This window comes from Corvus hawaiiensis, chromosome Z (genome assembly GCF_020740725.1).
Source record: "Corvus hawaiiensis isolate bCorHaw1 chromosome Z, bCorHaw1.pri.cur, whole genome shotgun sequence".
NCBI lineage: Eukaryota > Metazoa > Chordata > Aves > Passeriformes > Corvidae > Corvus > Corvus hawaiiensis.
In genome coordinates, this window is record NC_063255.1 from 58908397 (window position 1) to 58934847 (window position 26451).

At 37.3% G+C, this 26451-nt stretch overlaps 1 protein-coding gene across 7 annotated transcripts in view; it reads left to right on the forward strand.

Annotated features, from left to right (window-relative positions):
• Positions 1-24913, forward strand: part of PIP5K1B (phosphatidylinositol-4-phosphate 5-kinase type 1 beta) — a 94004-nt gene extending 69091 nt beyond the window's left edge. For all 7 annotated transcript variants that reach the window (XM_048290689.1, XM_048290682.1, XM_048290684.1 and 4 more), the window contains 8 exons: positions 1159-1370; positions 3053-3136; positions 3249-3297; positions 3831-3915; positions 8421-8576; positions 9333-9477; positions 15914-16031; positions 24174-24913. In XM_048290689.1, the coding sequence (XP_048146646.1) occupies positions 1159-1370; positions 3053-3136; positions 3249-3297; positions 3831-3915; positions 8421-8576; positions 9333-9477; positions 15914-16031; positions 24174-24176 (852 nt within the window). In that variant the 3' untranslated portion in view covers positions 24177-24913. The remainder of the gene's footprint in view (positions 1-1158; positions 1371-3052; positions 3137-3248; positions 3298-3830; positions 3916-8420; positions 8577-9332; positions 9478-15913; positions 16032-24173) is intronic.
• The last annotated feature ends 1538 nt before the right edge of the window (positions 24914-26451 follow it).

Genomic DNA, 26451 nt, shown 5'->3' on the forward strand with positions numbered 1-26451 from the left:
GAATTGCACTTTTTTTTTTTTTTTTCATTAAGAGAAGGGATGTTTCTGCTTAACTAAAAATATTTATGCTTGGATAATCTTCATCAAAATTACAGACCTAGAATCTGCTCTCTCATCTCTGTAAAATCACTCTTTCTCTTGTTCATGTACTATTGCCTTTTGATTCTGTGACAAAAATGACACCATTATCTTAGGGCGCTATATGCCAAAACATATAATGAGCCACTGCTGAGCTGCGTGAGGTAAAGGAGAGGTGAGTGGCACAGCATATCCCTCCTGAATGTTACTGGTGTTTCTGCCTCCACTTAGTAGAGCTGTTGTGTAAGACCTTAAACACTGTTGCTGTCTGTGAGCAGTTTGGTTATATTACTAGATGTGATCACAGCTTGCTTTAGTTCATGTTTGGGTACTGACTTGAGCTGTATTACCTTTCAATGACAGCATGCTGCACTTTGTAATGGTGTAGCTGACTAAAAACAAATGAAAGTGTGTGAGAGAAGACATGCTGTCAGAGACAGAAATGGTTGATAGAGCTAGAAGAGAAGGCTGGTTGATTAAGTCATGCTTCAGAAGTAAAACTTGTCTTTTGAGTTTAGATAGGGCCTATTTAGCCTAGTAGAGAGGTGCATGATTTTTGTACTCCAATCTCATTAGCTGCCAATACGAGGGTGATAGCAAATACATTTTTTGACATTCGAAAGTTGTCCAAGAATATGGTTGCTGTTATAAACAGGAGGTGGAAGGGAGATAAGAGAGTAGTATAGGCAAAAATGCTCAGGGATGTCTGGAATGTAGCTTAGAGATGATTTTAAAAGTGTGTTGTTCATAAGTCCATGATGGAACCATTAATTGATTATTTGCTATAAATGAAAAGGTGCTGCCTGGAATTATCTTCCTTGACTGTAAAATAACATCAGGTTACATTTTGGCTGTGCATCTTTCTTTCCAGTTTGTTACAAGAACATTCAGCTAATTAGATAACTAGCACTTTGGCTTGTGTGAGATAGTAAAATGTTTTTGTTTAACTGTAATTTCACACATTTTCCTGGTAAGAGAAGCTTTTGCCTCGAAACTTGTGCCTGTTTACACTGCGGTTTGCAAAATGCTGTTGTGAATTCTTTTGTTGTTTCAGTATAGCCATTTCTTCTGTGTCCATAGGTCCTAGAAAGTTTTAAGATCATGGATTACAGTCTGCTTCTGGGGATCCACATATTGAAAAGTACCATGAAGGAAAAAGAAGGAGAGTGTTCCCAGAGTGCATCAGATGCAAAACGCCATGGAGGGCAGAAAGTTCTTTATTCCACAGCCATGGAGTCAATACAGGGCCCTGGGAAGTCTGGAGACTCTGTCACCACAGAGACAACAAACACGTAAGTGCTGTAACCTGCTCTTAAGATTACTATTAGAACTATTAACAGTCAAAACATTAATGAGTACGCTGCATTCCAGGAATTGAAAGATTGAGCCTTTCCCCCCCCGCCCCCAAAAGCTGCATCATCAAGATTTGCCACAGAGCATGAAATTGAAATGTTGATTAGTAGATCGATTGTCTTTAAATACATGATAGCATGATAGTTCAGAGTGACTTACGTATGCTCAAGAGTGTTCTTTTTTCTAAAATATGTTATTAGACAGCTATTACAAGAGTCCCAGCTGTAATCTAATTTTAACTGGAAGCAGCCTGGTGAGACCTAAGCAAAAATTATAAATTAACATTGAAATGGATATTCCTACAGCAATTGTTTTCATCTTGAAGTTGTATAGTCAATATACATAGAATGATATCATCAAACACTGAAGTGCAGTCATATATGACATTTCCTGAGACCAAGAACTGAAGCTTTTCTCTTATTTTTCTTCTAGCAAAAACTTGAATAGAAATTGGAATATATAGACAATCATTACTCTGTTGTTTCCTTCATAATATATTAAGGGCTATGAGAGCATTATCTTTACCATTCAGCATTGTATATAATCAGTCCTTCATTATAATGAGGATTTAATTTAAAATTAAGGATTTACTTTTCTCCTGGTTCTCAAGGGAGCTGTGTCGGTAAATACAAATAATGATATAGAAACCTGTGCTTAAACCTACAGCAAACAGGTGGGAGAGTTAGGATATTTAGCATTCATAGAGAATTTCCAGGTGTTGAGAACTCTAGAATATAAATTAGACAGTTTTATTTCACTCAGTTTTTACAACTGACTCACATTCACACAGAAGATGGCCAGTGCTGTTGTATGATGGCAGAGGTGTTGCATTGTCTGCCACCCTGGGCTCCCACATCACTTGAGCTTATATAGTGCTACGCAGATCCTGACAAGTGGAGTCCTTCCTTGGCTCCTTGCACTATCTCCTCTCTCATATTGACATAATGGCTAGTGGAGCAAAAAACAATGCTGAGGTTCTAAAAACAATGGACCCGTTTTTCTAGGTGTTCGAGTAGGAAGAGAGGGTCTTAGAAGGAAGGTCTTGTTCTTTAAGTTCATGGCTGAGTACAGACCCTGGACCAACTGGAAGCCCACGTGGTCAGAATTCTTAGCTTGATACTGTTGCTTTATCTGTCACTTACTGTCTGTAAAGAAACTTTGGAAAAGCCCAGTAATACATAGTTTTTAGTGAAAAATATATGAAACAACCTTTTAAGACTTTGATTAATGTGCTGACTCTCTATGATTTTTTTACCTAGGATCAATAAAGTGAGAAAATTCTCCCTTATCTAAAGTCACTTACTTTCCTTAACAATGAACTGATGTATAATTTTTTTCCAATTTTAAGATCATCTGAACACTTCCAATTCTATCTAAAAAGTATCTCAAAATATTAATCCTTTTTTTGAATGATGGATATTTACCACTGAATCCCAAGTACTTCTGATTTTCTATTTAAAATCCATTGCATGTTAGGTGACTCACATTTGACTGACTTTGCACTGTAGCATCTGGCTTTAATATTGTCTATTCCTTTGGGTTTGCAAGTGGGTACAGTTCAGCTGGTAACTGGTGATCAGAGATGTCTTAAAGGAGATTCTAACTATGTTGTTTCTCTCAGAATGGGAGGTATTCCAGCAAAAAGCCATAAAGGAGAAAAACTGCTTTTATTTATGGGTATTATTGATATTCTCCAGTCTTACAGGTAAGTTGAACTTCAACTTTCAATGAATTTTCACTGAGTAAAATATTCTGAAATAACTTGTAAAAATGGAAGTTTTATAAAGCAGTTCTGATTTTGATTTTTACATACTTAGGTTAATGAAGAGGCTGGAACATTCTTGGAAAGCTCTTGTTTATGATGGGGTAAGTAGATTTTATTATTTTTTTAAACTGCTGATTTTTAGCTAGTGGACCTTTGACTCATATTGACCAGGAAGAAACTAGTTCTGGTATATTTGTAGTCTAACATCACCATGTGGTTTGAGCTTCTGCTGAAATCTTCCCAATACATGCTCTGATTTTACTTGTTGAGCTTTCAGATAACAACTAATATTATCAGCTTGTTCTTATAACTTACACAAGACTAGCCACTTAGCAGGACATTGATGAGTCTGTAACTGAAAAATATCCGTAATTTGAAAAAATTCATTTCAAATGCTTGGAAGATTTTGCAGAATATAGCTGTATAATTCATAACTCATCATTTCATAAATGAAATACCTAAAAAGTTCTTGAAGAATTAACCTTTAAAAGAAAAAAAAATTGTAATGATTCACTAGTTTTGACTATGCCTGAAATGTATAATATAGTTGGCTGAGGTGTCCAGCTTCTTTCTTGACACCTTACTTGTGATTTACTTGTGGAAAATGTGACTGAGACCTTTTTCAATCCTGTAGGATACTGTTTCGGTTCACCGACCAAGTTTTTATGCAGACAGATTTTTAAAGTTTATGAATGCAAGAGTTTTCAAAAAAGTTCAAGGTAAGAAAGTAGTGACTTCTAATCTTTTAGATATTTTTATAACCATAATTTTATAATGCTCCTGTCTTGGCAAGCCTTTCTTCAACATCATGTAGCACTTTCGTAGCTCCAATCAAGAAACTACATTTCTGGCAATTCGGATTTTACTGTAATAGTAAAATTACAGAGAATTTTATATTATGTATTTTTGTCACATCAGGGCTGTCTAAAGGTAAAAGAGGTTCCTATATATTAGCACATTAAGTTTCATGATCTAATGACATATCCAGTCCTGCATCTAGTAATTGTAGAAATACCTCCATTGATTTTAATTTATTTATTTTGCAGAAGTAAAGATTGTTTATATACCATCTCCAGCATTAGGTATTCTTCTCTTTGATACAGATTTCTTCTGTGCTTTATCAAGAAAAAAACCCATAATTCAAATATCTAGTTTTCCTCTCCATTTCTCCTTCCTTATCTTTTAATTAACTCTCAAGGGTAAGGTACATATCACTATTAGCTACTTAGTGGGTGAAGTGGGCTAATGTTGGCTTCAGGTGACCACCTAGACACTCTATCACTCCCCCTCTTCAACTAGATGGGGGAAAAGTTATAACAAAAGGCACGTGGGTCCAAATAAGGACAGGGAGAGATCACTCACCAATTACTGTCCCAGGCAAAACTGATTCAACTCAGGGAAATTAATTTAGCATTTTACTAATAAAGAAAAAAGTTTAGAGACACCTTCATACAGGCTTCTTTCATCAAAAGTTCAGATCAAGGTTTATTTTTACTACGTTTTCTACCACTGGAAGTCATACTGGCCTTTGTTGCTCTGCATGTTGCCTAAAGATGAGTTACGATTTTCAAAAGACCAGTTGAGCGTGTGAACTCTGAGCCTGCAAACTCTGAGCCTGCCCATGAAAACCACTGTTAGAGGCCTGGCAAACCAGAACAACAAACATGATTGTCTGAGGGCATATGAAAGAAGACGGAAAACTGATAATGCAACAAGAAGGCAGAAGTGTAGGTGATAAGTATTTTGTGACATTCTAAATAAAAAAAAGAATAGGATAGACAGATGAAAGGAGAAGGCTGAGAGTAACTATATTTTAAAAATTAAGATATTTTAAGTAGAATGAAGGAATCTTTAGAAGAAAAAGAAAATTTGAATTAACCCCAAGTAGTGATTCCCTGTATGCATGATATGTTATGACAGCTTTTCAGGAAAGTAAGACTTTTTGTGAGTCTTATAAATATTACTGAATTGATGGATAATTTATCTGTAAGTTGATCATGCTACTGAAAGGAAATTCAATCTGAAGCATTGCTAGTGCAGAGAAAGATGGTGATGGGGGACAAAAGAGATCCAGACAAGCTTGAGAAGTGGGCCCATGGGAACCTTACCAGGTTCAACAAAGCCAAGTGCAAAGTGTTACATCTGGGTTGGGGTAACCCCAGGTACCAACACAGGCTGGGGGATGAACAGATCCAGGGCAGCCCTGCTGAGAAGGACTTGGGGGTGGTGGTGGAGGAGAGGCTGCACATGACCCAGCAATGAGCACTTACAGCCCAGAAAGCCAAATGTGTCCTGGGCTGCATCCAAAGCAGCGTGGGCAGCAGGGCCAGGGAGGGGATTCTGCCCCTCTGCTCTGCTCTGCTGAGACCCCACCTGCAGTGCTGCATCCAGCTCTGGGGTCCCCAGCACAGGGGGACATGGGCTTGTCAGAGAGAGTCCAGAGGAGGGCCGCCAACATGATTAGAAGAATGGAGGACCTCTCCTGTGAAGTCAAACTGAGCAAGTTGGGGATGTTCAGCCCAGAGAAGAGAAGTCTCTGGGAAAATCTTGTAGCAGCCTTCCAGGACCTAAAGGCTGGAGATACCCTTTTTAAAAGGGCATATAGTGATAGGACAAGAGGGATTGGCTTTAAGCTGAAGAAGAGTAGATTTAGGTTAGGTGTCAGGAAGAAGCACTTTACAAGTGAGGGTGATTAGGCACTGGAAAAGGCTGCCCAGAGAAATTGTAGATGCCCCATCCTGGAAGTGTTCAAGGCCAGTTTCAATGGGGATCTGAGCAAGCTGGCCTAGTGGAAGGTGTCTCTGGGGTCAGTGGGGTTTGGAACTAGATGATTTTTAAGATCCTTTCCAACACAAGCCATTCTCTGAAAACTGCTGAGATCTGCTCAATGTGTGTGCAGTAACGAATGCTGTAGGGAAGACCTAATAAATATACTGGCAATGCAAAGATGAGTGTTTGGGGTTTGATGAGGTCCTGGCTGTTCTTTGGGCAAAAACTGTTCTGATTATGTGAGCAATGAGGTTTTTTTTTCCAACAGTTATCACAAGTGGCATAACACATTACAGTAAGACATACAGATTAGGTATTTTAAATAGTGTGCATACATACTAACTTGCTGCTTTACTACCAGATTATTTTTTTAAACCCATGGAAGTGATGCTGAAACTGCACAGGGCTTTTTGTTTCTTTCTAGTAAGAGAAGGGGTGGTTTTGCTTACCCTCTAGGAGAGAGTGTTTTCTGAGTTTTGAGGGTTTTTTATGAAGCAGAGTTCTTGACAAGTAAATATTAACTGATGGGCTAGAACTATCTAGTTTGTAGAGAAGCTTGTAATTTAAAATGGATCTGAGTTAGCAGTTTCATAATCCTGCTCATGAAAGTGTATTTGCCTTGGAGTTTGAGTGTCAAAATGTGGAATGGACACTCGGCTCCAATACTACAGGAGGACTGTTGAGCATATGGCATTGTCTTAAACTGATAGAAGGTGTTTTGCAATACTTTTGGACCAGTGTTAGGCTGTTCTCCTAACATTTTCATTAGTTATCTGGAGTGAGAAATAAGTCTATGTGGTCAGAGGGGGAACAAAATACAAACGCACGCTTGAACTAAATGAGATTTAAGTAAAACAAGAATGACTACGAATACTAGAATAAATTAACGATTTAAAGTGTTAAAAGTTAAATCCTTTGGACAAAACTGATTAATAAGAAAATACAAGAGTCTGATGTAATGTGGCAAAATGTGAAGCAAAATTCAGCTGAAAGGAGAAAGGAGCCTCCTGAGACTCAGTTCTCTTTAAATCTTAGAATAATTTTGCCAAAGAACTGGTGGGAGTTCTGCTGTCTGAGACAATACTCAAAGGAACTCCTCTGCATTGATAAAGAATAAAGAGTGTCTGCTCCTTACTACTTGATACTTCTGTTTGACAAAATAAATGCTATATATGTTACCTCAACATCTGAGTCTTTTTTTCCCAATTCTTTCTAATTCTTACTGCTAGATTTGTTCCAGGACAAGACACAACCTGTTCTGTATTTGAGGCGTACAATGTACAATTAAGGGATATCATGTCTGATTTTCTCTCTGCTCTTAATTCATCTGTCTCATTTTTCCAGGCTATTAACCTGTCCAAGTATCCTGCTCTTATTGATTTCTTCTGTATACATGACTGTTAATATACTTCTATACAGATTAATGGTTCAAATGCATTATCATTCTTTCATAAAATTAAAAATTGTGAGTGTTCCTGCCTTCAGGAACATTATTTCTAGGCTTTGAGTCATACATTTCAGTTTAAACACTTAAGCCCTGTTCTGAATCTGTTTTTTCCCCTAGTGCACAGAACAACCATGTGTAATTAACAACCATGTGTAATTGTAAACAAAAACTTAGTAAGTGGATTTAGCCTTGGGCAGAGGCTAGCTCAGCAAATATCTACTATGTTATTTTTTAAAAAATACCCTGGAACTATGCATCTGATTCTTTTCTTCAGTCTTTAGCCAAGACTTGATGTTTTTAATTTGAAATTTATAGTAAACCAGTGCATGGAGATCAGCAGCTGAGAAACACTAAATGAATTAGCTGGGATCCTTCTGGAGAAGGACTACAGATGGAGGTCATGGTTCAGTAGTAGTGGCAATGATCAGTTTGGGTTTGACTCAAAATGCTTTTTAAGTAGGCAGGTCCTGTTAAGAATTATAAAAGAGGTGCTCATATCTGAGTGTGCACACCATCAAGATTTTGGAAGTGTTCATGGTACCCAAAGGAAGTGTTTGACACATGAGTCTGAAGTGGAAATTCTGCAGTATCATTACATAGTAGTATTTAACAGCTCAAAAAAATGGTTGTAACCTCTCAGAATACTCCAAACGTCTTTTCAGTTTTCCTGTTTTCTGGGGGTTTTTTTGTGTATCATTCTGTCTCTGATTACATGGGCTAGTACTCCACATGAGTTTTTTAACTTAGTGGTGCCAGTGACTCGACTTATTGTCCTATAATAAGCAGTAAGAAACTGAAAAAGACAAAAGTACTTCCCTTGTAGATGAAATAACAATACCTTTCACTCTAGTTTTAATATAATGTTTGTTAAGTAGGTTTCTGGATGTGCTCTTCATTTGTATTCAAAACCTAGATTTTCTATATGACTTACCTTTTCCATATGCTGTTAAAGATGTGCAGGGAGATAAGATGACATCATTCAACACCTATGTTCATTTGGTAATACAGCTTTAAAGCCTTCGCCTTCAAAGAAACGGTGCAATTCCATCACAGCCCTAAAGGCAGCATCACAAGAAATAGTGTGCGCAGTTAGCCAGGAATGGAAGGATGAAAAGCATGGCATTCTTGCTGAAGGACAAAGTTATGCCAGCCTTGATGATGAAGGTACTGTCTTTCAAATCAACAACCTAAACAATGTTTTTAAAGGGATTTTATACAAGCCATAGAAGTCCTATAACTAGAAAGCCCCCAATATGGCTGATCTCTCAAAATCAGAGTCAGGTTATTCTTATGGAGGGAGTAGTTAGTAATATTTGGCAAAATGGACCTTCAGGAACAAGAGGACATCAGACTCAAAGTTTGTAATGTGATGTTAAACTTTCAGATTTCAGGACATCCTAGAAAAATGTATTCAGCCTAGGTAGTGAATTAAGGCTGTATAGCCAGTGCTATCCGTTTCACTGACCTTTAAACAAGCATGTCACATGAAGTGTTTTGAAGCTCAGTTCATTGTTCCCAAAGTCTTTTTGAAAAGTTACCAATTTTGCCCCTTTCAGAACTTGGCCACAGCCATGACAAAAGCAGAACCAATTGCCTAATCCAGTCTGACAAATGAGCCCTGGTAGCATGAGAATAGTTCCAGAACTGAGAAGAATTCATAACTCATACCTCTGTTTAATATTTGACTTTGGAGTTACTCTGTATTCTGCTGAACGTACTGGTTAGCAGCTGAAATTCACTCTGTAATAGAAAAGAGTGTGGGTATGGACATATGAATACTATCATCTCATCAATTCAAATGTTAAGAAACTTCAAGAAGCTGATGAGGGCACTATGGGACTCCATATACTTACATGAAGATTCCTGGGCTCAACTTGAAATGAAATTTGTTAATGTAGTTCTTTATTTCTGTATATGCAGTACTAGGTTCACACCACCGGCCGGATCTAGTGCCAAGCACTCAATCTCTGTTTGAAGCAGCTTCCTTGGCAACCACACTTTCTTCTTCTTCCTTGAATGTAGATGAGCACTGTCAACGTGATCAACCTACGCTCTATTCTAGCAGGTAAAGGCCGTACACATGTTAGAGAATTCTCCACTGTTCTGCTAAAAGTCTAACATTGTGGTCAACAGAAGGAGGCTCTGCAAAAGAAGCAGCAGAAGGGGCAAGTGTCTCTGTAACTCGGTCTTTAACCTTCCCAGTGAAGGAGGGGTGCCAAAAGCCTGTAGGATTTATCATGTATTTGTTTGTAATTATACATATTGTAATTGGGAATCATGAAATAGAAAGCATAAACATGGCAAAAATGTCATATGAATTTTTTGTCATGTTCCAATACTAAATTGGATATCTAAATTTTGCTAGGCCTTAGTCTGTACCATAAACCAAACTACATTAAGGTCAGGGTAGGAAGTGCTTCTTTTAACTTGGCTGTAGCCTAAAAGAGCTGCAGCAGATGGTGATGTGCTAAGAAAAGGAAAAGTTGTTCTTTATTCTGAATGTTCAGTGCTGAATGGTCTGCTTTAAATTCTTCCATAACAACCATTTTTTGGACTGAATTTCTATGAAACGTCAGCCATGGATGTGATTAGAGCCTGTCTGATTTTAATCCAGGAAGGATAAAAACCAGAAAGTCTTAAGAAAAGTTGTGCCACTGCTAGTGAGCTAGGTTGAATGTGATTTGAGTTGTTTGAATATAATTCAGCCTTGTTTGTCCAATATGATGCTTAAGCCAGTAAGTCTTACTGGGAGATAGTATCTGCATGTGCCTGTATGCTCCCTTGTGCATCTGAAGTGTGCTGCGTTGTGTCACTTTGCCTGCTTGCAGATCTCTTTACTGTGTATTGAGCCATTTCTTTGCCTTTTTTCATCAAGAAAGGTAACCACTGAAGCATCTTGAATATTGTTCGGAATTGTGAACTACTCAATGCATAAATTTGACAAATGCACTCATGTGCCAAGATGTAGTTCTTTCCTGTAAACTGCATGTTGCCCAAAAAGATCAAGTTATTTTAAAAGCAATCTTGAGGCAGCAGGATTTTACCTTCTGTTAAATATTTGCCAACTGCGTTTACATAAAAGATAAAATGACTTGCAGCATTACTTGATGAAAGTGATATTTACAGCTTCCATTAAGTTGAAATAAATCTCACCGATGTGGCATCTCCCATATGTCTGATGGTTCCCTATAAAAATGTGGAATGAGGTATGTTTTGGGGTGTAATAAACATGAAGTTTTAATTGCAGAATGCAAATACTTCTACACAAGCTTCAGGAAATAAAACTGCTGACAAATAAGCATCAGTAGAAATAGAGCTCATTCACTTCAACTTGTGTCAAAAGTTATCTGTAGGACTTCAATATTCATGATCTTTTACCAAGTTTTCCTTTGATAGAAATAAAGTTACAGAGTACTAGAGGGTTTTATTTGCTTTAAGCACCAAATAAAACTACAGAACTGCTTTGTATCAGCATCAGTTGGGAAAACAAAATGGTGTAGTTGTCTGAACAAAGAGTTCAGATTTAAAGCATTTCAAATATTCTTTGCTCTCTAAAAAATTAACTGTAAAGAAAAACCTATGAGTAAGTCCATTATATTTTCCTGTAAAGATACTCCAAAATAATTCTAAAATAAAGTTTTTAGCGGGTCTACACTTTGTATATCTAAACTCATTTGCTTTCCAGTTGTGATTCAGTCAATGAAGTAACCTCTAATACAAGACATGTTGCCAGCTATGTGATTAGCATGCTTATCTTACAATATCAGATTGTTAATATCTGCAGTCCAGGTATGGACTTCATCAGTACAAGAGGGCACATTCTCTAACACAGCAGACCTTGTACCAGCATTCACAGATGTGTGGTTCTCTCCATACCTTCTGCCAGAATATCTTACACGGTAGCCAAGAGATCTGCCATGGGGGTTTACCAACTAACACCTTTGCTGGTCTAGGTGTGCCCTCTTCAGCTGGGGCGTGGTGGCAGTTTTTAATTCTCATTAAGTAGTGGTGTGTGTCACAATCTCAGTATGTACAATTCACGAGGATTAGCTTCCCTGTCATAGCTAGTGGCTTTCTCTCAGGAGTTAAGAAAGCTGCTAAGCATGCTCACTATGGAATCTTATTTCCATAAGATTCTGGGTACCTGCTGTTTTGTACCCACTTCTTTTGGCATCAGTTCAGGGAGGTCATTCCTTCTTCTTGGCACTAAATAATATATCCATCCAAAGTCTTACTTATGTTTTTATGGTTCACTTCAGGAACTTCAGTCCTCTCATAAGAAAAGCTAGCAAGGAAATAAAACCACCAAAAAACCCATGCTACAATGATGCACTGAATTGTAGATAGTTTTTTCTTGCCAGAGAAATTCTTTTGAATACTAGAAAATTATATGATGCAGGACTCATCATTTCACCATTTGTCTCTGATAAATAGAAAGCTTGGAGAAGTCTTTGAAACAAAGCCTGAATTAAAGATTTGTTTACAACTGTGAGCCTGCTTTCAATCTTTAAATATGTAATTGACTATGATATTCTGCTTTGTTATTTAATAGAATTACAGTTTAGCATCTTCTTCATCAGGCTTTTTCTTTGTTCTTCAAAGTAACATAGCACAAAGAGAGTACATGAATTTGCTTGTAACCTATCAGAAGTTTCTGGTTTAAGGTAATGAAGAGGGACAGGCCTGTGTGAGTAGTAATAATGGGATATCGGTACAGCTCCTTGACTCCCACTAGTGCTAATGACCAGTATGTGCCCATACCACTTAGGCAACAAATGCTGTTATTTTCCTCATTATAAAGAGAGCAGTAATACTTTCGGATACCTTGAAGCACACACCGTATCTTCTCTTTGGGTTTTGGTTTTTGTTCAGAATGACCCTCTGTTTCTGTTATCCATTAATGTAATACTTCCCCAAGGAGAGGCAAATGGCCTTTAACATAAGAAAGGTGATCAGCACCATCTCTCCTTGAGAGTTCAGCATTAGAAAGGGAGAAACTGCTGCTGCTGAGGTTAAGCAGACAGAGGTGACTTGATGAGCTGGAGCCAGATCCTGAGGCTGTGTTGTGAGGAGGGTTTTTGTAAAGCTGGATTGGTACAGATTAGAACTAGCATAACTAATTGGTAGATAATGTGGAGAAGTGTTTGGGGACTTGTGATTAAAGTGAAAAAGAGAGACTGAGCAGCAGTCATAAACATACAGCTTATTAGGAGTGTTTTTCCAGGCTGCAAGCTGGTTATTTTCACCAAGTTGTTGAAAACATAGAGGAAACCCAAGATGCTATCCAGACAGTGGGAAGAGGAATTAGTAACAGTATGAATGAAAGAGTAGTAGAGAGGGGGAAATGGCTGTATTTTTCAGCACAAAAAGAACTGGACCTAAAAAACAGAAGGAAAAGGGGAAAAAAAAAGACAATCATGACATACGTTATTCAGTAAATGTAGGCTTTCTTGTCAGAAGACAGCTGGCTTCTGTTCCATGAAGCTATTTCTCAGTCAAGTGGTTTTGTCAAGTATTGCTTTAGTAAAGAACAGAATTGAAAATTTATTGATCTATTAAAATGTTCAAATATTTTCCATTCCTCAGGTAGGTTTATATTTGGTGCAGAGATATTTTAGTACCTAAAGGGTATGTTTTCCACTAGAAACTGTAATATTTAGTCTAAAACCACTTCTTTGAAAGGGTTTATTTATTTTATCTTAAGAAATGTAATACTTATGTATTATATTAGGGATTATTTTTATAGAGGAAGTGATAACATTTTTTCCCCTTCCAGGAAAAGCTTTCCTATTAAGTACTGGTGAATTAAACTAAAGATGACAAATCTGAATGCCTTAAGTAGTATGACTCTTGTCTTACTTGACATTGCTTTCAGAATTGCAAAGAGCTGAAGGAGGTCAATACCTTTACAGGTGCTTCTGGAAATGTTTGAAACTTGTTTTAAAATATTTTAGAATGTTTCAAACTGTAGATGTTTTAAAATTCATGTTTTAAATAGTTCAAGAATACAGAAACTTTTTGTTCAATGTATATATAGCAGGTCTCATGGCTTCCAGTCCCAAACACAAAAAAAAAATCCCATGATGTATAAAGGGGTGCTTCACCTCCCTCTTTAGAGCAAGATTCTTTGGGCGGTATAAAGAGGACTGCAGAATTCTTCTGATACGTCTGAGCCTAGGGGAAAAATCTGTATGAAATCCAATTCTTCTTTATGCATTCTATGTCTCATTTCTGTAAGATGTATATCTAATACGCTCTTCTGCCTTCTCTTTCTTCTTCTTCCTTCTTATCTGTATATTTTTCAATTTTTTGTTTGCCTTACTTTATTGTTGCTGTTTCTTAGTGGAGACCACTTGAAATTTTAGAAGGCTTTGAGGGACTGTGGGGTTTTTTCTCTTATAGAGTCAAGTTTCCTGAAGCATCCAGACTTTGAAATGTCCCATGGCTTGACATTTTGTCAAACAACCTCTTCAAAGAGAGTTTAGAAAATAAAAGTTAAATTTTCTGCTGTTTTTTCCAGTGGTAAGGGTTTGTAGGTATTGGTTTTTCTGTTGTAAGGAATATTAAGCACCCCTTTTGCCGGTCTGGTGTTCCACGTAAACAAACTTCTCTGTGTTAAGTTTGAATGTTCTGTCTGTCCACCCACTACTCTTAGCTTCTGAAGCTTAGACAGCTTCATCTGAATCTGATTCAAAGTGGATTAAATTCATGCAAGCTTCATGATAATAAGCAGTTGGGTGGAGGAAAAAGACTTGAATCCTTAAATGCTATGAACAGATGCACTGAGACACTGGGGGTATCCCCATGGGAAAGAAAATTTGACTATGATTGAAGCAACATGTAATCGCGGCTTAAAGAAAAACAAAGCTTTCCCAGTTCTCTAGTGATGGAATTATTTTTGCTTCTTTTTTCTTTTCTTAATTAAGAACCAAGATCAAATAGAACGTTTCAGCCAGAGGAGGGCAACAGCATAGTTGAGCATGCTCCTTGTGGCTGGTCATTACTGAATGAGAGAAAGTACCTGTGCTATTCTTTTTTGCTTGGCTTTTCTTTTTCAACCTAAGAATTAAGGATGAGAACTGAGTGCACTGTGAAACGATATTAAAATATAGTTCCTCTGAATTGTTCTTTCTGAAACCCTGTGTATATGGGGGTTTCACTTGTTCTCTCCCATGCCACCCCCAATTTGCCTTACTAGTCTCATTAAAACAGGCAATAAATGCAACTATGATGATGCTATTGCAGAAATTTGAATTTCAGTTACCAGCTGCTGACAGCATGTGTATTGCTGTTAAGAGATTAGTTACAAGATTTTTGGTTTTACTCTTTTATGCTGCTCAATAGAATTCAAGTTACACATGTGAGAATAGTGCTAAGTCACCGGGACCTGGGTCATCCTGGTGCAAGAGAAATAGTCTTTCTTTTGAAAAGGTGTCTAGTGCATTATATAATAAAAGGAATATTGTAATGTCATGAATGTAAAGCTCTGCTCCAGTATGATATTGATTCATTATTGTTGAGAATTTGAATCTCAACTTTGCATGCTAGTTTTGCCCTTTCTGAAGTTCTATCCCATCTGAAATATACTTAAAGTAGTGCAAAGGGAGGGGGAAATTAGTCATATCTGGACTAATGGCTGTAACCATGCTTTCATACCAAGTTGTAATCCAGAATTTTTGCTTATCATTTTGTCTGTAAATAGGTAAGAACTTTTAAAATATATATCTCTGCACAACTGACAGTTGAGTTTTCAAGGCAGCCTGGAGCCTAGTTTCTGGCAGCTAGTGAGGACATGAGATAATGGACATCCGATTCCATTAAAACACCTTTGAGAGTTTTGGCTTTGTGGACTAAGTGTATTATGAAATAAGATTTCTGTGTAGATACATTTGCATTATTTCTGAAAAGCAGAGAAAAAAAAAATTGATCTATGAATAAAGTAGTAGAGTGCACCTGCTCTGTAAACATCACTTCCTTGCATAGGTGTACTTATTACAATACAACCTCGTTCTCCCACTTTTCCTTCTGTACTTTTGGCTTCAAGTGATCTGTGTCTGCATGGAAAAGTCCAATGTTACTAATGTTACAATGTGCCTAATTGCTTACTCTTTTTTTCCCCTATTTTGAATTACGAAATGCTGCCAAAATTTACACCATGTGTAAAGTGGAAGTAATATGCTTTGAGATTAATGAAATTATGTGACATTTACTGTGACATAGTATCATTCTTTAAATAAGTATTGAAGTTCAGAAATAGCATTACTTTCTGATAAAACTTCAGTAAATGCAAAAATAAAATCTGAGGTTTCCATACATTAGTCAAATAGGAGCTTCCAGTTATCTTGCCATTGCCAAAACATCTATATTTTTTTATTTACATTCCTTTTTTTTTAAAGTATTTGAAGATTTTTATGTTTAATAGAGAAACTTAATTTTAAATTTTCAGCTATGACTGGGCTCTTTGGATTTTTGGTTGATTGTAGTCTCTCTTCTCTTTGCAGTAAAGGGTTACCTTCGAGTTCAACATTCACTTTGGGAGACAGTGCCATCTATTTGACTTCAGAACAGAGCACGTTGGAAACGGAAAATGATAATGCTTCAGTTTTGGATGTCTACTTAGTAAGTTGCCAAACTGTTTCTGATGGGCTTTTTCACCTGTAATTCCTTTGACTCAGGCTCAGTAAGTGACTAAAATACCTGCTTAACTTCAAGATCGAGAAGTTTATTGAGGTATTTTTCGTATGAAACATGCATAAGTTTGCATAAGCAAATCCCTAAAGAATCTATATGCCTATTAACTCTTGCATTAATAAAGAAGTAGAACAAACCACCTTTCAGTTTTCCTCTAATGGTAGGGGGTCTTTTCTGTTACTTGTTTTCCACTGGAGGAAAAAAACCCAAAACAACAACAACAACAACATCTTTCCTCTTCATGTAGAGTACTCCACAACGTAGAAATTAAATTTTCTCAGAGTGGAAAGTTCTGTGCTTATGTCGGTGATTTTGAAGCCAGTGAAGTAGATCTCAGTGTGAAGTATGTTAATGGCCCCTTTCCTGCTTTGAAGGGTTGTCCAGTTGTGATGGCTGATACATTAAAAATGTATCTTTTCTTCACTGTTTCGGTTCCTAGTGAGTAATTTATCTGACTGCTGAAAGATAAGATCAAGTCTGTCTTTTGTTGTCTTCATGTCACCTGGGTTTCAGAAGTTCTCTTGGTATCTACAGCTCCCATTCCACAGACATAAAGGCTGTAGGCACCCAATTCCAGTTCCAGTTGAGTGAATTTTTGTGCATCTAATTGTTTTAGGCTCTTCTGAAATTGTCAGTATAAATGCAGGAGGCAGGTATGTTAAGCTTGGAATTTTTTCCAAAGGCTTATTTTCATAAAACATAAGCAATTCTGAAATTATTCTAGTAATATTTCCCCTTGACTTTCATGGCAAGAATTGTACCAGAAATGAAGAATCAAAAGAGGGAAGTCTGTTCATGTTTCTAATAAATGTTTCAGAGAGACATGGTTGTTTCCTTTCTAGATTAAGTTTATTGCATTCTTTATTTTTCTTATCCCCAGAGTTACCTGATTTTTGTCTTAAGAAATCCAGAATATCTTAGAATCATAAATCAGCTCAGGTTGAGGGGGCCTCAAGAGATCATCCAGTCCAACATTTTGAGGAAAAGGGAGCCTAGATAACTTTATCTAACACCCTTTTCCACCACAGTTTAAAAACCTCCAGCAATGGGAACTCTGCCACATCCCTGAAAAAGTTGTTCCAGCGATTGGCTATTTGTTCAGAAAAAAAATTTCTTGTGTTGAGATAAAACAGGTTTGTGTCTGATCTTACATCGAGATGAAATATGTTTGTCACATTCTCTTTTTCTGTAAGCTGTGCCTCTGATGTTTTTTTCCTTCTTATTAACCAGCAACACATAAGTATGTATAGTACCCAGTTAATAGCTACTAATTTAATAGTCCAGCACACTTAGGGGAGTTGTTGTCTGTCCTACTTCCACTGACACAAAACAGTAGCAAGTACCAGTGGCCAATTAGATGTAGAATTGACTTGGTTATCTGTGACCACAAGCAGCCCATTAAATCAATCTGTTGCTGTAGGACTTGTGTTAGTTTGGCTCATTGCTAATCCAATGTTGACCTGAATCATCTGTTCAACATCATAAAGTTCAACAAAGAGGGACTCAGAAATCCTGAAATGTTACAGGAAGTAGACAAATTACTAATTACACACAACCTAACCTTGCTAGCAGATTAGCTGACTTAATTAATTGTGCTTTTAACTAACTAATTTGAGAGTAGGACCCAGAGCTGTGATACGTGAATGCTCATAAGCAAAGCATGGATGAGCATATATGTGTACTAGAGTAGGGGGCAATGCTTCCCAACCCTTTGCAAAGGAAGAATCCTAAGTCCAACCACCTCAAGTACATGTATACCAAAGCATGAATTCAGGACAACAAGAAGAGGAACTGCAGATCCATGCCTAGTCTGAGAGTTATGATGTGGGAAGCTTGGTGAGAAGATTCACTTCTTGGTTGGAAGATCTCAACAGATGTCTACAAGCTCTTGTAAAGATAGAAAGATACAGTGAAGCTGCACTTCATAAAAAAAAAAAAGAGAAATCTGAGTGGATGAAGGCAAGCTTTGGAGACCAAAAAATATCTATCAAATGTCTTAGGATCAAGATTAGATGATTCATCACCAAGGAGGATCTTCTTTTATGTGTATGTTCCTGGCCTTCACACCAGGATGACAAGGCTGACGAAAACTTACTTTGGCTCTTCAAGCAAGTATCGAGCCAAAAGAACCTGGCTGTCATGGGTGACTTCAATTACCCAGGCATTTGTTGGGAGAATAGTACAGCAATGCACAAGTTGTCCATGAATTCTTGGAATACATGAGGGCTTCCATCCTGCTAAATGTGCTGGTCATGTTGACTAGGAACAATGCATTGCTAGATTTACTGCTCACAAACTGAAAAGACAATGTAACTTCAAATGATAGCCTTGAATGCAGCAATCACAACAACACTGTGGGTTTAAGATCCCGCTGAGCATACTAAAAACCAGTATTAGGACAAAGACCCAAAGACAAGCCAGCTTCAGTACACTCAGAGCCTAGATGCGAGGGATTTTATAGGCAGCATGCGTGGAGAGCAAACCAGCATGTGAGTGCTAGGAGCTTTTAAATAACATCCTGCTGGAAGTACAATAACAGTCCATTTCCTACAAAGGGAAAGAAAGAAGGCAGAACAAGTGACTTCCTAGGCTTAACAATGAGCTTTTGAGTGTTGTTAAAAGCAAAAAAGCAGCACACCCTCCATGGAAAAGTGATCAGATACCCACTGGGGACTACAAGATTCTTGCTAGGGCATGTAAGGTTGCACACATGAAGGTCAAGGCTCAGCTAGCTCTGGAACTGGGCAGAGACAGCAAGGAGAAGAAATGGCTGATCAGATACATATGCAGCTAAGCAGAAGCCCAGGGAAGACACAGACCCATTACTAGACAGGGCAGGGGAAAAGTTACTGATAATGTTGGCAAGACACAGGTTCTTAATACCTCCTTCCTCCTGATCAATGTTTTACTGAGGCTGGCAGCCTGTCACAAGTGGGGCTCCCTGGGCCCCATGTTGTAACATCTCCATGAATGATCTGGATGATGGGATCAAAAGCACCCTCCCCACGTTTGCTGTGTCACTGAACTGGGTGTTGAGGTGGACACATTGCCAGGGAGAGCCACCTTTCAGAGACATGAACAGGCTGCAAGACTGGGTCACAAGAACTGTGTAAAGTTCAACTAGGAGAAGTGCAGAGCCCTGCACCTGGAATGACATCACCGAAGAGCCCAGCCAGGCTACGACATGAGCTGTGGAACAGCCTTGCCAAGAGGAGCCCGGGGTCCCAGTGGACAGCACACAGACACCAGGCCAGCAGTGCACTGCCGCAGCTACCGAGGCAAAGTGCTGAGCTGCAGCCATGGGGGCACTGCTAACAGAGAGAGATGTGATCCTCCCACTTCACCAGCGCTTGTCAGACTGCACATGGAGTGGTGTGTCAAGCTCTGGCACCCACAATTCCAAAACAGATATGGACAGACTGAAGAGGGGTCAAAGGAGTGCTATGAAGATGGTCAAAGATGGGGAGAACCTGTCATTTGAGGAAAGACTGTAAAAGTTAGGTGTTTTCAGTCCACAGAATATTCAGGAGGGACCTCAACACAGTTTTCCAAAACTTAAAGCATGACTACAGAGAGGATTGAGATCCTCCTTTTCTCTAGGGGCAGTGGATACAAGTTGTAGTGAGGGAGGTTTCCTCTCTATGTAAGAAATAAACTGTTTTTATAATGAGAATTATTTACAATGAGCATGATTTTATAATGATGAATGATTCACTGGAACAACCTCCCCAAGGATGTGGTAAAGTACCCATCACAGGAGGTTTTCAAGATGCAGCTGGACAGTGATGCTTGGTAATCTCATCTAGGCTCCCTTTCCTGCAAAGGGTTGAATTAGACAGCTTCTTATGGTCCCTTCAGCCTGGGCTGTTCTTTGGTTCTCTTGGCTCCATTTATACAGTGAAACCATTTCTTCTTGATAGCTTTTGAATTTAGTTTATAAAGCAACAGTCTTATTTAACAGTAATACTGTGAAGCACTGTGAAGTACTTCTTTTTAGGTTTGAAGTCTGTAGGGTAGATGGTAGAATGCTCTGAAAATCCACCTTAGTCCAGTGTCACTATGGAGAGCCATAAAGTGATAATTCCACTTAGAAAGTAAGGAATAACTTAAAAGTCACTTACTCCTTCTGTTCTGCAATGAAGTCTTAAATTGTTTGATTGAGCTTTCTGTCACTGAAAAAGCAACATGTGCAATTATAAACTATCCTACTGTGTTTTCTTAGCATTCCCATGAAATTATTTATAAAGATAGCTGATATAATATACTACAATATCAGTAAAATCAGAGTAGTAAGGCTTAGGTATTTAACTGATTTACTTCAAGTAGGCTTGATTTCCACTACACTTCCAACAGAAAAAGGACATGAGTGTAAATAGCAGTGACAAACTTTAAAGTTTGTTCCATTGTGATGCTGTATATTTTAAGTCATCTGGTAGTAAATATGGGATTTAAATAAATAAATATATGTCCTGTCTATTGGATTTTAAATAAATATATGCCCTGCCTATAGGATTTCATTAATGAATTATTTTTTGCTTACAGAATACTTCTGTATATTTAACTACAATGAAATATTCCTGGGTAGCACAGAAATATTCACATGGAAATACAGCATTGCCTCCCGTTGTTAAAGGAAAGGTTCATAAAATTTATATATAATTTAAAAGTCACTGCTACTGAAGATATGGATTGATAAGGGCTTCAGTAAAATAAAATAATGGAATAACTGTAGTGATGAGCAAGCCCAGTGTATTTAGAGCCTGGTTAATGTAGCTATGATTTGTGTCAGACGAATTGCATAGATTATACTATTACATTTAAAATTACTTGTGGTTATTTCCAAATGCCAATCTTATTATAGGAGTTTGAGGTCTTAAAATAATACTGAAGATTAATTTTGTATTTCAAAGCTGCTGTAGATGCATAGGTAAGCAGATTTACAAATACTGGCCTATAAAATGCCTGTTTAGAAACTGTCAAAGCTTTCTGACTCTTGTTACTCTTCAGTACTCCTTTTCTTCTGTACTCTCTCCCATAATTTCAATTAAATTCTAATCATGGTGCAGTTTTCTTCAGGATGCTGTTGTGGAATAATAACAAGTGCAGCTGAAATTAAAGCAATTCCCAGGCAGAATACATGTAAAAACAAGCTAAAAGTTGTACAGTCACACTGCACAGCATACCTCAAATTTGGTATGTTGCTCTTTTTATGGAAGCTTCAGTTTCTCTGTCTCACCATTTCCTCTGAAGATACTGGTGGAAAACATGATAGAACCAAAATTCTGGGAGAAAGGAATTAAGACCTCCTCCATTATAGGCATCTTTTCTTTTCCCTGAGAGCATAATAAGCCTTAAAATACTATGTGCACATGGTAGAACCAATCAAGCACTCTCCTCAAAATAGAATCTTGTTTAAGGCTGAAAGGGGAAAACCAACTTGTTTTAGGCACTAAGGTTAACTGCTCCTTTCCTCTGTTATCTCTGTTTTCCCTGTATCCATCCATGCATGATCTCAAAAAGGAGAGGAAAAAAAAGGCCTATGTCTCTCATAAAACTGAAACCTGGTCAGAAGTGAAAAACAAACGAGCACTTGAACATAGTTTGGCAGAGGTGTTCTTGCAGAAGAAACATTATGTAAGAAGGAACATTTCAGTCACCCTTGCATGAAAATCAGACACAGGAATTAGGTGCTTGATTAGATTAAAAAGGTACCAATTGAAATGACAAGCAATACATTGGCTTAGTAAGCCAAGTGCTAAAATGCCAGCACATATTATCACTGAACTACATGTTCTCATGCCTGGGGCTTTTAAAACACTGTAAGAGGAAATCAATCAGCTCAAAAACATATGCATGGAAAGGGAACAGGAGCACAAAAATGCTCCAAGACAAAAAAGCCTCAAGTAGGTTCAAGCATTGTAAATCCACTATATATACAGTGTGAGACATCTCAGGCAGCAACTATAGGAATGAATCCTGTAGTGTCATTTGTGCATTATTTATCATTTTGGACCAAATTGCTACAGCCAAACTGAGTTTTTATTTAAAAAAAAAAAAATCCTTTGTCTGTAATCAATGTAACCACAAAAGTTGTGCAGTGGATACAATGTTGCCTATAGGATCGTGTTCTGCACCTTGAAATAGATGGATTTCTTTCCAGAATAGTATCACAGGACTGGACTGTACCTGACATAAATATGAACATCTGAAAATCTCTTCTCCTTAAAATGGCATTAGTACCATCAATAGTATTTCTGTGATTGACTCATACAGTTAGCAGTTGCTAAAAGTTCCTGTCCAGGTCTCTTTTCTCCAACTCTGTTATGCAAATTTTATTGGAATTTTTCACTGAAATGCTTTGGAAGGGTCAGAGGAAAGGAAACAAGAACAAAAGCTAATCATAGTTCCATTGTATAATTAGTGGAATAGCATAAAACCAGCATCAGCAATACCGATAGCCGTGTTAGTGGAAAGCAGTAAAAAGTCCAGTGAGTCAGAAGTTGTGCGGAGTGATCACTATATTTGTCAGAAATGGATATGCAGTCATTCATATCTGAGCTTTCAGACAGAAACAAGATGGTGCTACTGCAAATTTTGATTAATTTGTCTTGGCTTCATATAACATTATTTTGTTTATTGGTACTAGCATTTTTCAACTTTTTTTGCCAAACTGATTCTAAAACAAAATAATTTAATTACAAGTCCTTGCTAGCTTTACATTATATTAGTTTTAGAATACCACTTTCTTTAATTTTACTCACTTGTCCAACAGTTTCACTTCACGTATTAAATGGTTCTGCATTTTCTAAGTACTTAACTGCCTTAGCACATTCAGGCGCGAATACGACAGTCAACTTCACTTGCCAGACCACAGTTCCTGAGAGAGAGAGAGAGAGAGAGGACAGCCCCTGAGAAATTGGCACTATGCTCAATGGCATCAGTGATTATGAACACCCTAACACTGGTGCTCAATACAGTAGGAAGTTTAAAGGTTGTCACAGAACAATGGTTAAAGGGCTAGTGCTAAAAGTCATAACAAAAATATTAATTTAAATCTACTGGTTACTTTTTAAGATAAGCTTAAGAAATGCCTTCAGATATTTTTTGTTCATAATCAAGATTAGACTGTTGTCAGACTATTTAAAGGTTAGTTAAGTGCTTGTATCAAAAAGCACAATGTAAAGGTGACCTTAAAAAACTGTTTAATGAATGGAGCCTTACACCTTTGTAATGTTTTTTAATAAGATTTTAGAGAAAGGTCATTACAGACCCCTTTGTTTTGGTTTTGTGTCTTGCTCCATTTTGGATATATTAGCTGAGATGCATTCAATTTACTGAAATATATTCTTCAGCTGTCAGTTTATCCTTAGTTTGAGTTGTAATAATAAGATGTTCAGCAAAGAACAGTTTCTTTTCAATTCATCCCTAACTCTACAGGGGTGCCAAGAAGTGATCAACCATTTCTATTCCATAAAGGTAGTGTAGAAAACTCTAATCCATTAACATTATTAAGGTGTTGTTTGGGGTTTTTTGTGAAATAGAATAAATGGAATGATTGCTACAACATTGACTAGAACATTAATTGTGCCGGAAAGTTTTTTGATAGGTATGATTTTTCATCTGGGGAAAGAGTATCATGTAGAAGTTGACAGCACTTTTATTCATGATGTATGAAGACTGCCACTTTTAAGTAGTAAATGTCACTGTTCTGCAAGATAAAAATAAGCTGTTGTGAATTGCTGAGTGCTCTCAGATTGTTCTGTCCTCTCTGACATCCAGAGTGCTCAGCATTTTGCAGCAGCAAGTAGTTCTAATTCACATAATACAAGTGTACGGCAATGCTTGCAAAACCCATAGGGGTTAGCTGCTGTACAAAAAAAGAGACCCAATGTTTTTGGATCAGTGAGAACCAAAAGAGATCCAGTGCCTTTGATTAGGGATCAAGGTCATAAGAGAATCACTGCCAAATTGTACTGCAGCCTGTTTAGGGGAAGAAAGATGCTACCTGTTTATAATTCTGTAAGAAAATAAGTAAACACAACTCTTAACTTGTCATTTCTTTATTTCCAGTAACAAATAATACATGAAGAGTAAAACTAAGAGGAGTGACCATGGTCAATGAAAAGCACTTTCTGCACTCCTCGTTTAAGAAGAAGAAATTTGCTGAGCCTAACAGACAAAGAGTAATAATCAACTGAGCTTATTCTTAGAAGTGCCAGGATCTTTGAACCATAGAGGGGATTGATGGACTTGACAAAAATGAAACATTCCACACTCTGCTGTCATCTGCTGTTGCTTGCTCAGCTGTGAAGAACTGTGTATTCCGGCTGCTTTCTACAATATTGCCAATCACCTTTTTTGGACTTCAAAGTGATATTTTCTTATCAGTTCTCTAGTGATTTCATTTGCATGCATTCTGTAACTATGCACAAGCAAAATCTATTACCTGCTTTACCTATTTAAAAATAAGCACAGTGGTGTATAAAATCAATTTCATTTTTTTTTACCCCCTCAGTCCTAATTGCTTAGGTCCACATCAGTGGAAATTGGAACTGATGTTGTACAAGGGTTAGGGCAAATGTCTACACATACCATATGAAAATGAGCCTCTAAAGATACTTTCACTGTTGGTAAAAAGGAGATAAAAATGTTATTTATAACAAGGCCTTATGTTGTGTACATATATTGTCCTTGAAATATTTTTGATTTTGCTTTATTTCTTGTAAAAGAGAAATTCTATAACTTATTTAGAAAATACTACTGTAAACTATAGTTTTATTGATGAATAAAAGATTTTATTCTGAAGGCTATCACAGCTGTCATCCTGCTATTGATCTATACTGGACTTATATGTTCTTGCATTTCTCTACCTTCGTGTGAGAGTCTCAGGAGGCCTCTTGAGATATGACAAACATGGCATCTGTTTCACCAGTTCTATAATGAAAAGGGAAATCTTGAAATTAGAGCAGGAAGGGCAAAGGAACATACTCAACAGGCACCACTTTACAAAACCATTTCAGGTTTTTCAGTATGGGCAATCGTTTTAGGGTAACTACAGAAATTCTTTTGGTTCCCTAATTTTCCAAGTAACAGGGAGATAATCCCAAATGCCAGTGATCATCAGTCCAAGATTTCATGCTTTGATGCAGTGGTGTATTTAAAAATTTGCACAGGTGTGTCACTTAGCTACCAAAGTTATTGGTAATAACATGTGTCTTCTAGGAGTAGGCGTAGTAAACCTGCTAAATTGACAAAAACAGAATTTGGCATTTTAAGTCCTAGAATTATGTGTTGTACCTGTATAGAATTTTTCATTTAAGGATTTGGTGTGGTGGATTTTTTTGTTTTGGCTTGGTGGGGGATGGTGGTGGTGATTTTGTTTTGTTTTACTTTGATATAATCCTATAATCCTGAAGAGTAAGAAGGTATTATTCCTTAATTATGCACAGTATAGAGAAATTTAAAGGGATTTGGGGTTTTTTGCTTTCTAAGTATGCAGAGCCTAAGGCTTCACTTAAAGCATGTATCTCATGATTACCACTTTTCTAGGCTTTAAAATTAGACAGCTTAATCTCAGCAAGATAATTTTTCTGCAGCATTCCTCAGAGAAAAGCAAAACCAATCTGCATGCCCTATGAGTAAAAACATTTTGTACATCTGTGTCAAGTGTCTGATCCTTCATGTGCAGTGTACAGGATATTAGGAATGTGTCTCTATGCAAAGCAGATACTTGTCATTAGTCTTATTTGGGGGAAAACATTTAAGCACCCGATTAACCTTCATAAAGAACATGCATGACAATTTTTCCCCAATTGCCTAGTAACTGTAGCATCTGAATCATTTGTTCTTAGGAAGAACCCAGAGGATATACAACTTAACTGCAACAATTCTGTCCAAAATCAGAATGTCTATACCAAATGATTCAGACTGAGACATCCTTTGTCCCTTGAACACAGTAATTTATAAATCAAAACAGTCATTTAACAATTGAAAAAGGAAATCCTGTATGACTATGGAGCCTACTGAGGAAACTTTCTCCAAAGCATGTGCACTTAAAAGTTGTGTGTGTGTGGTTAATGATCAACATCTTGGAACTCATTTTGCTCTCTAGTGCACAAAACGGTATAAATTTTCAAACATCAAAGAGCACAGGATTTTGTAGGGATGTGCACGTTTCATGTTTAAGCATTTTGGTTCTCTTCATCTTGCATTAGTGTTTCACATTGGTAGCACTTGATGAAAATTTAAAGACTTTTAAACGTATCTGTAGAGCTGATGAGGCAGGTCATGTCAAATAAAAATAATATACAGAAAGCACAATCAACTCCTGGGGGTATAAAGTAACATA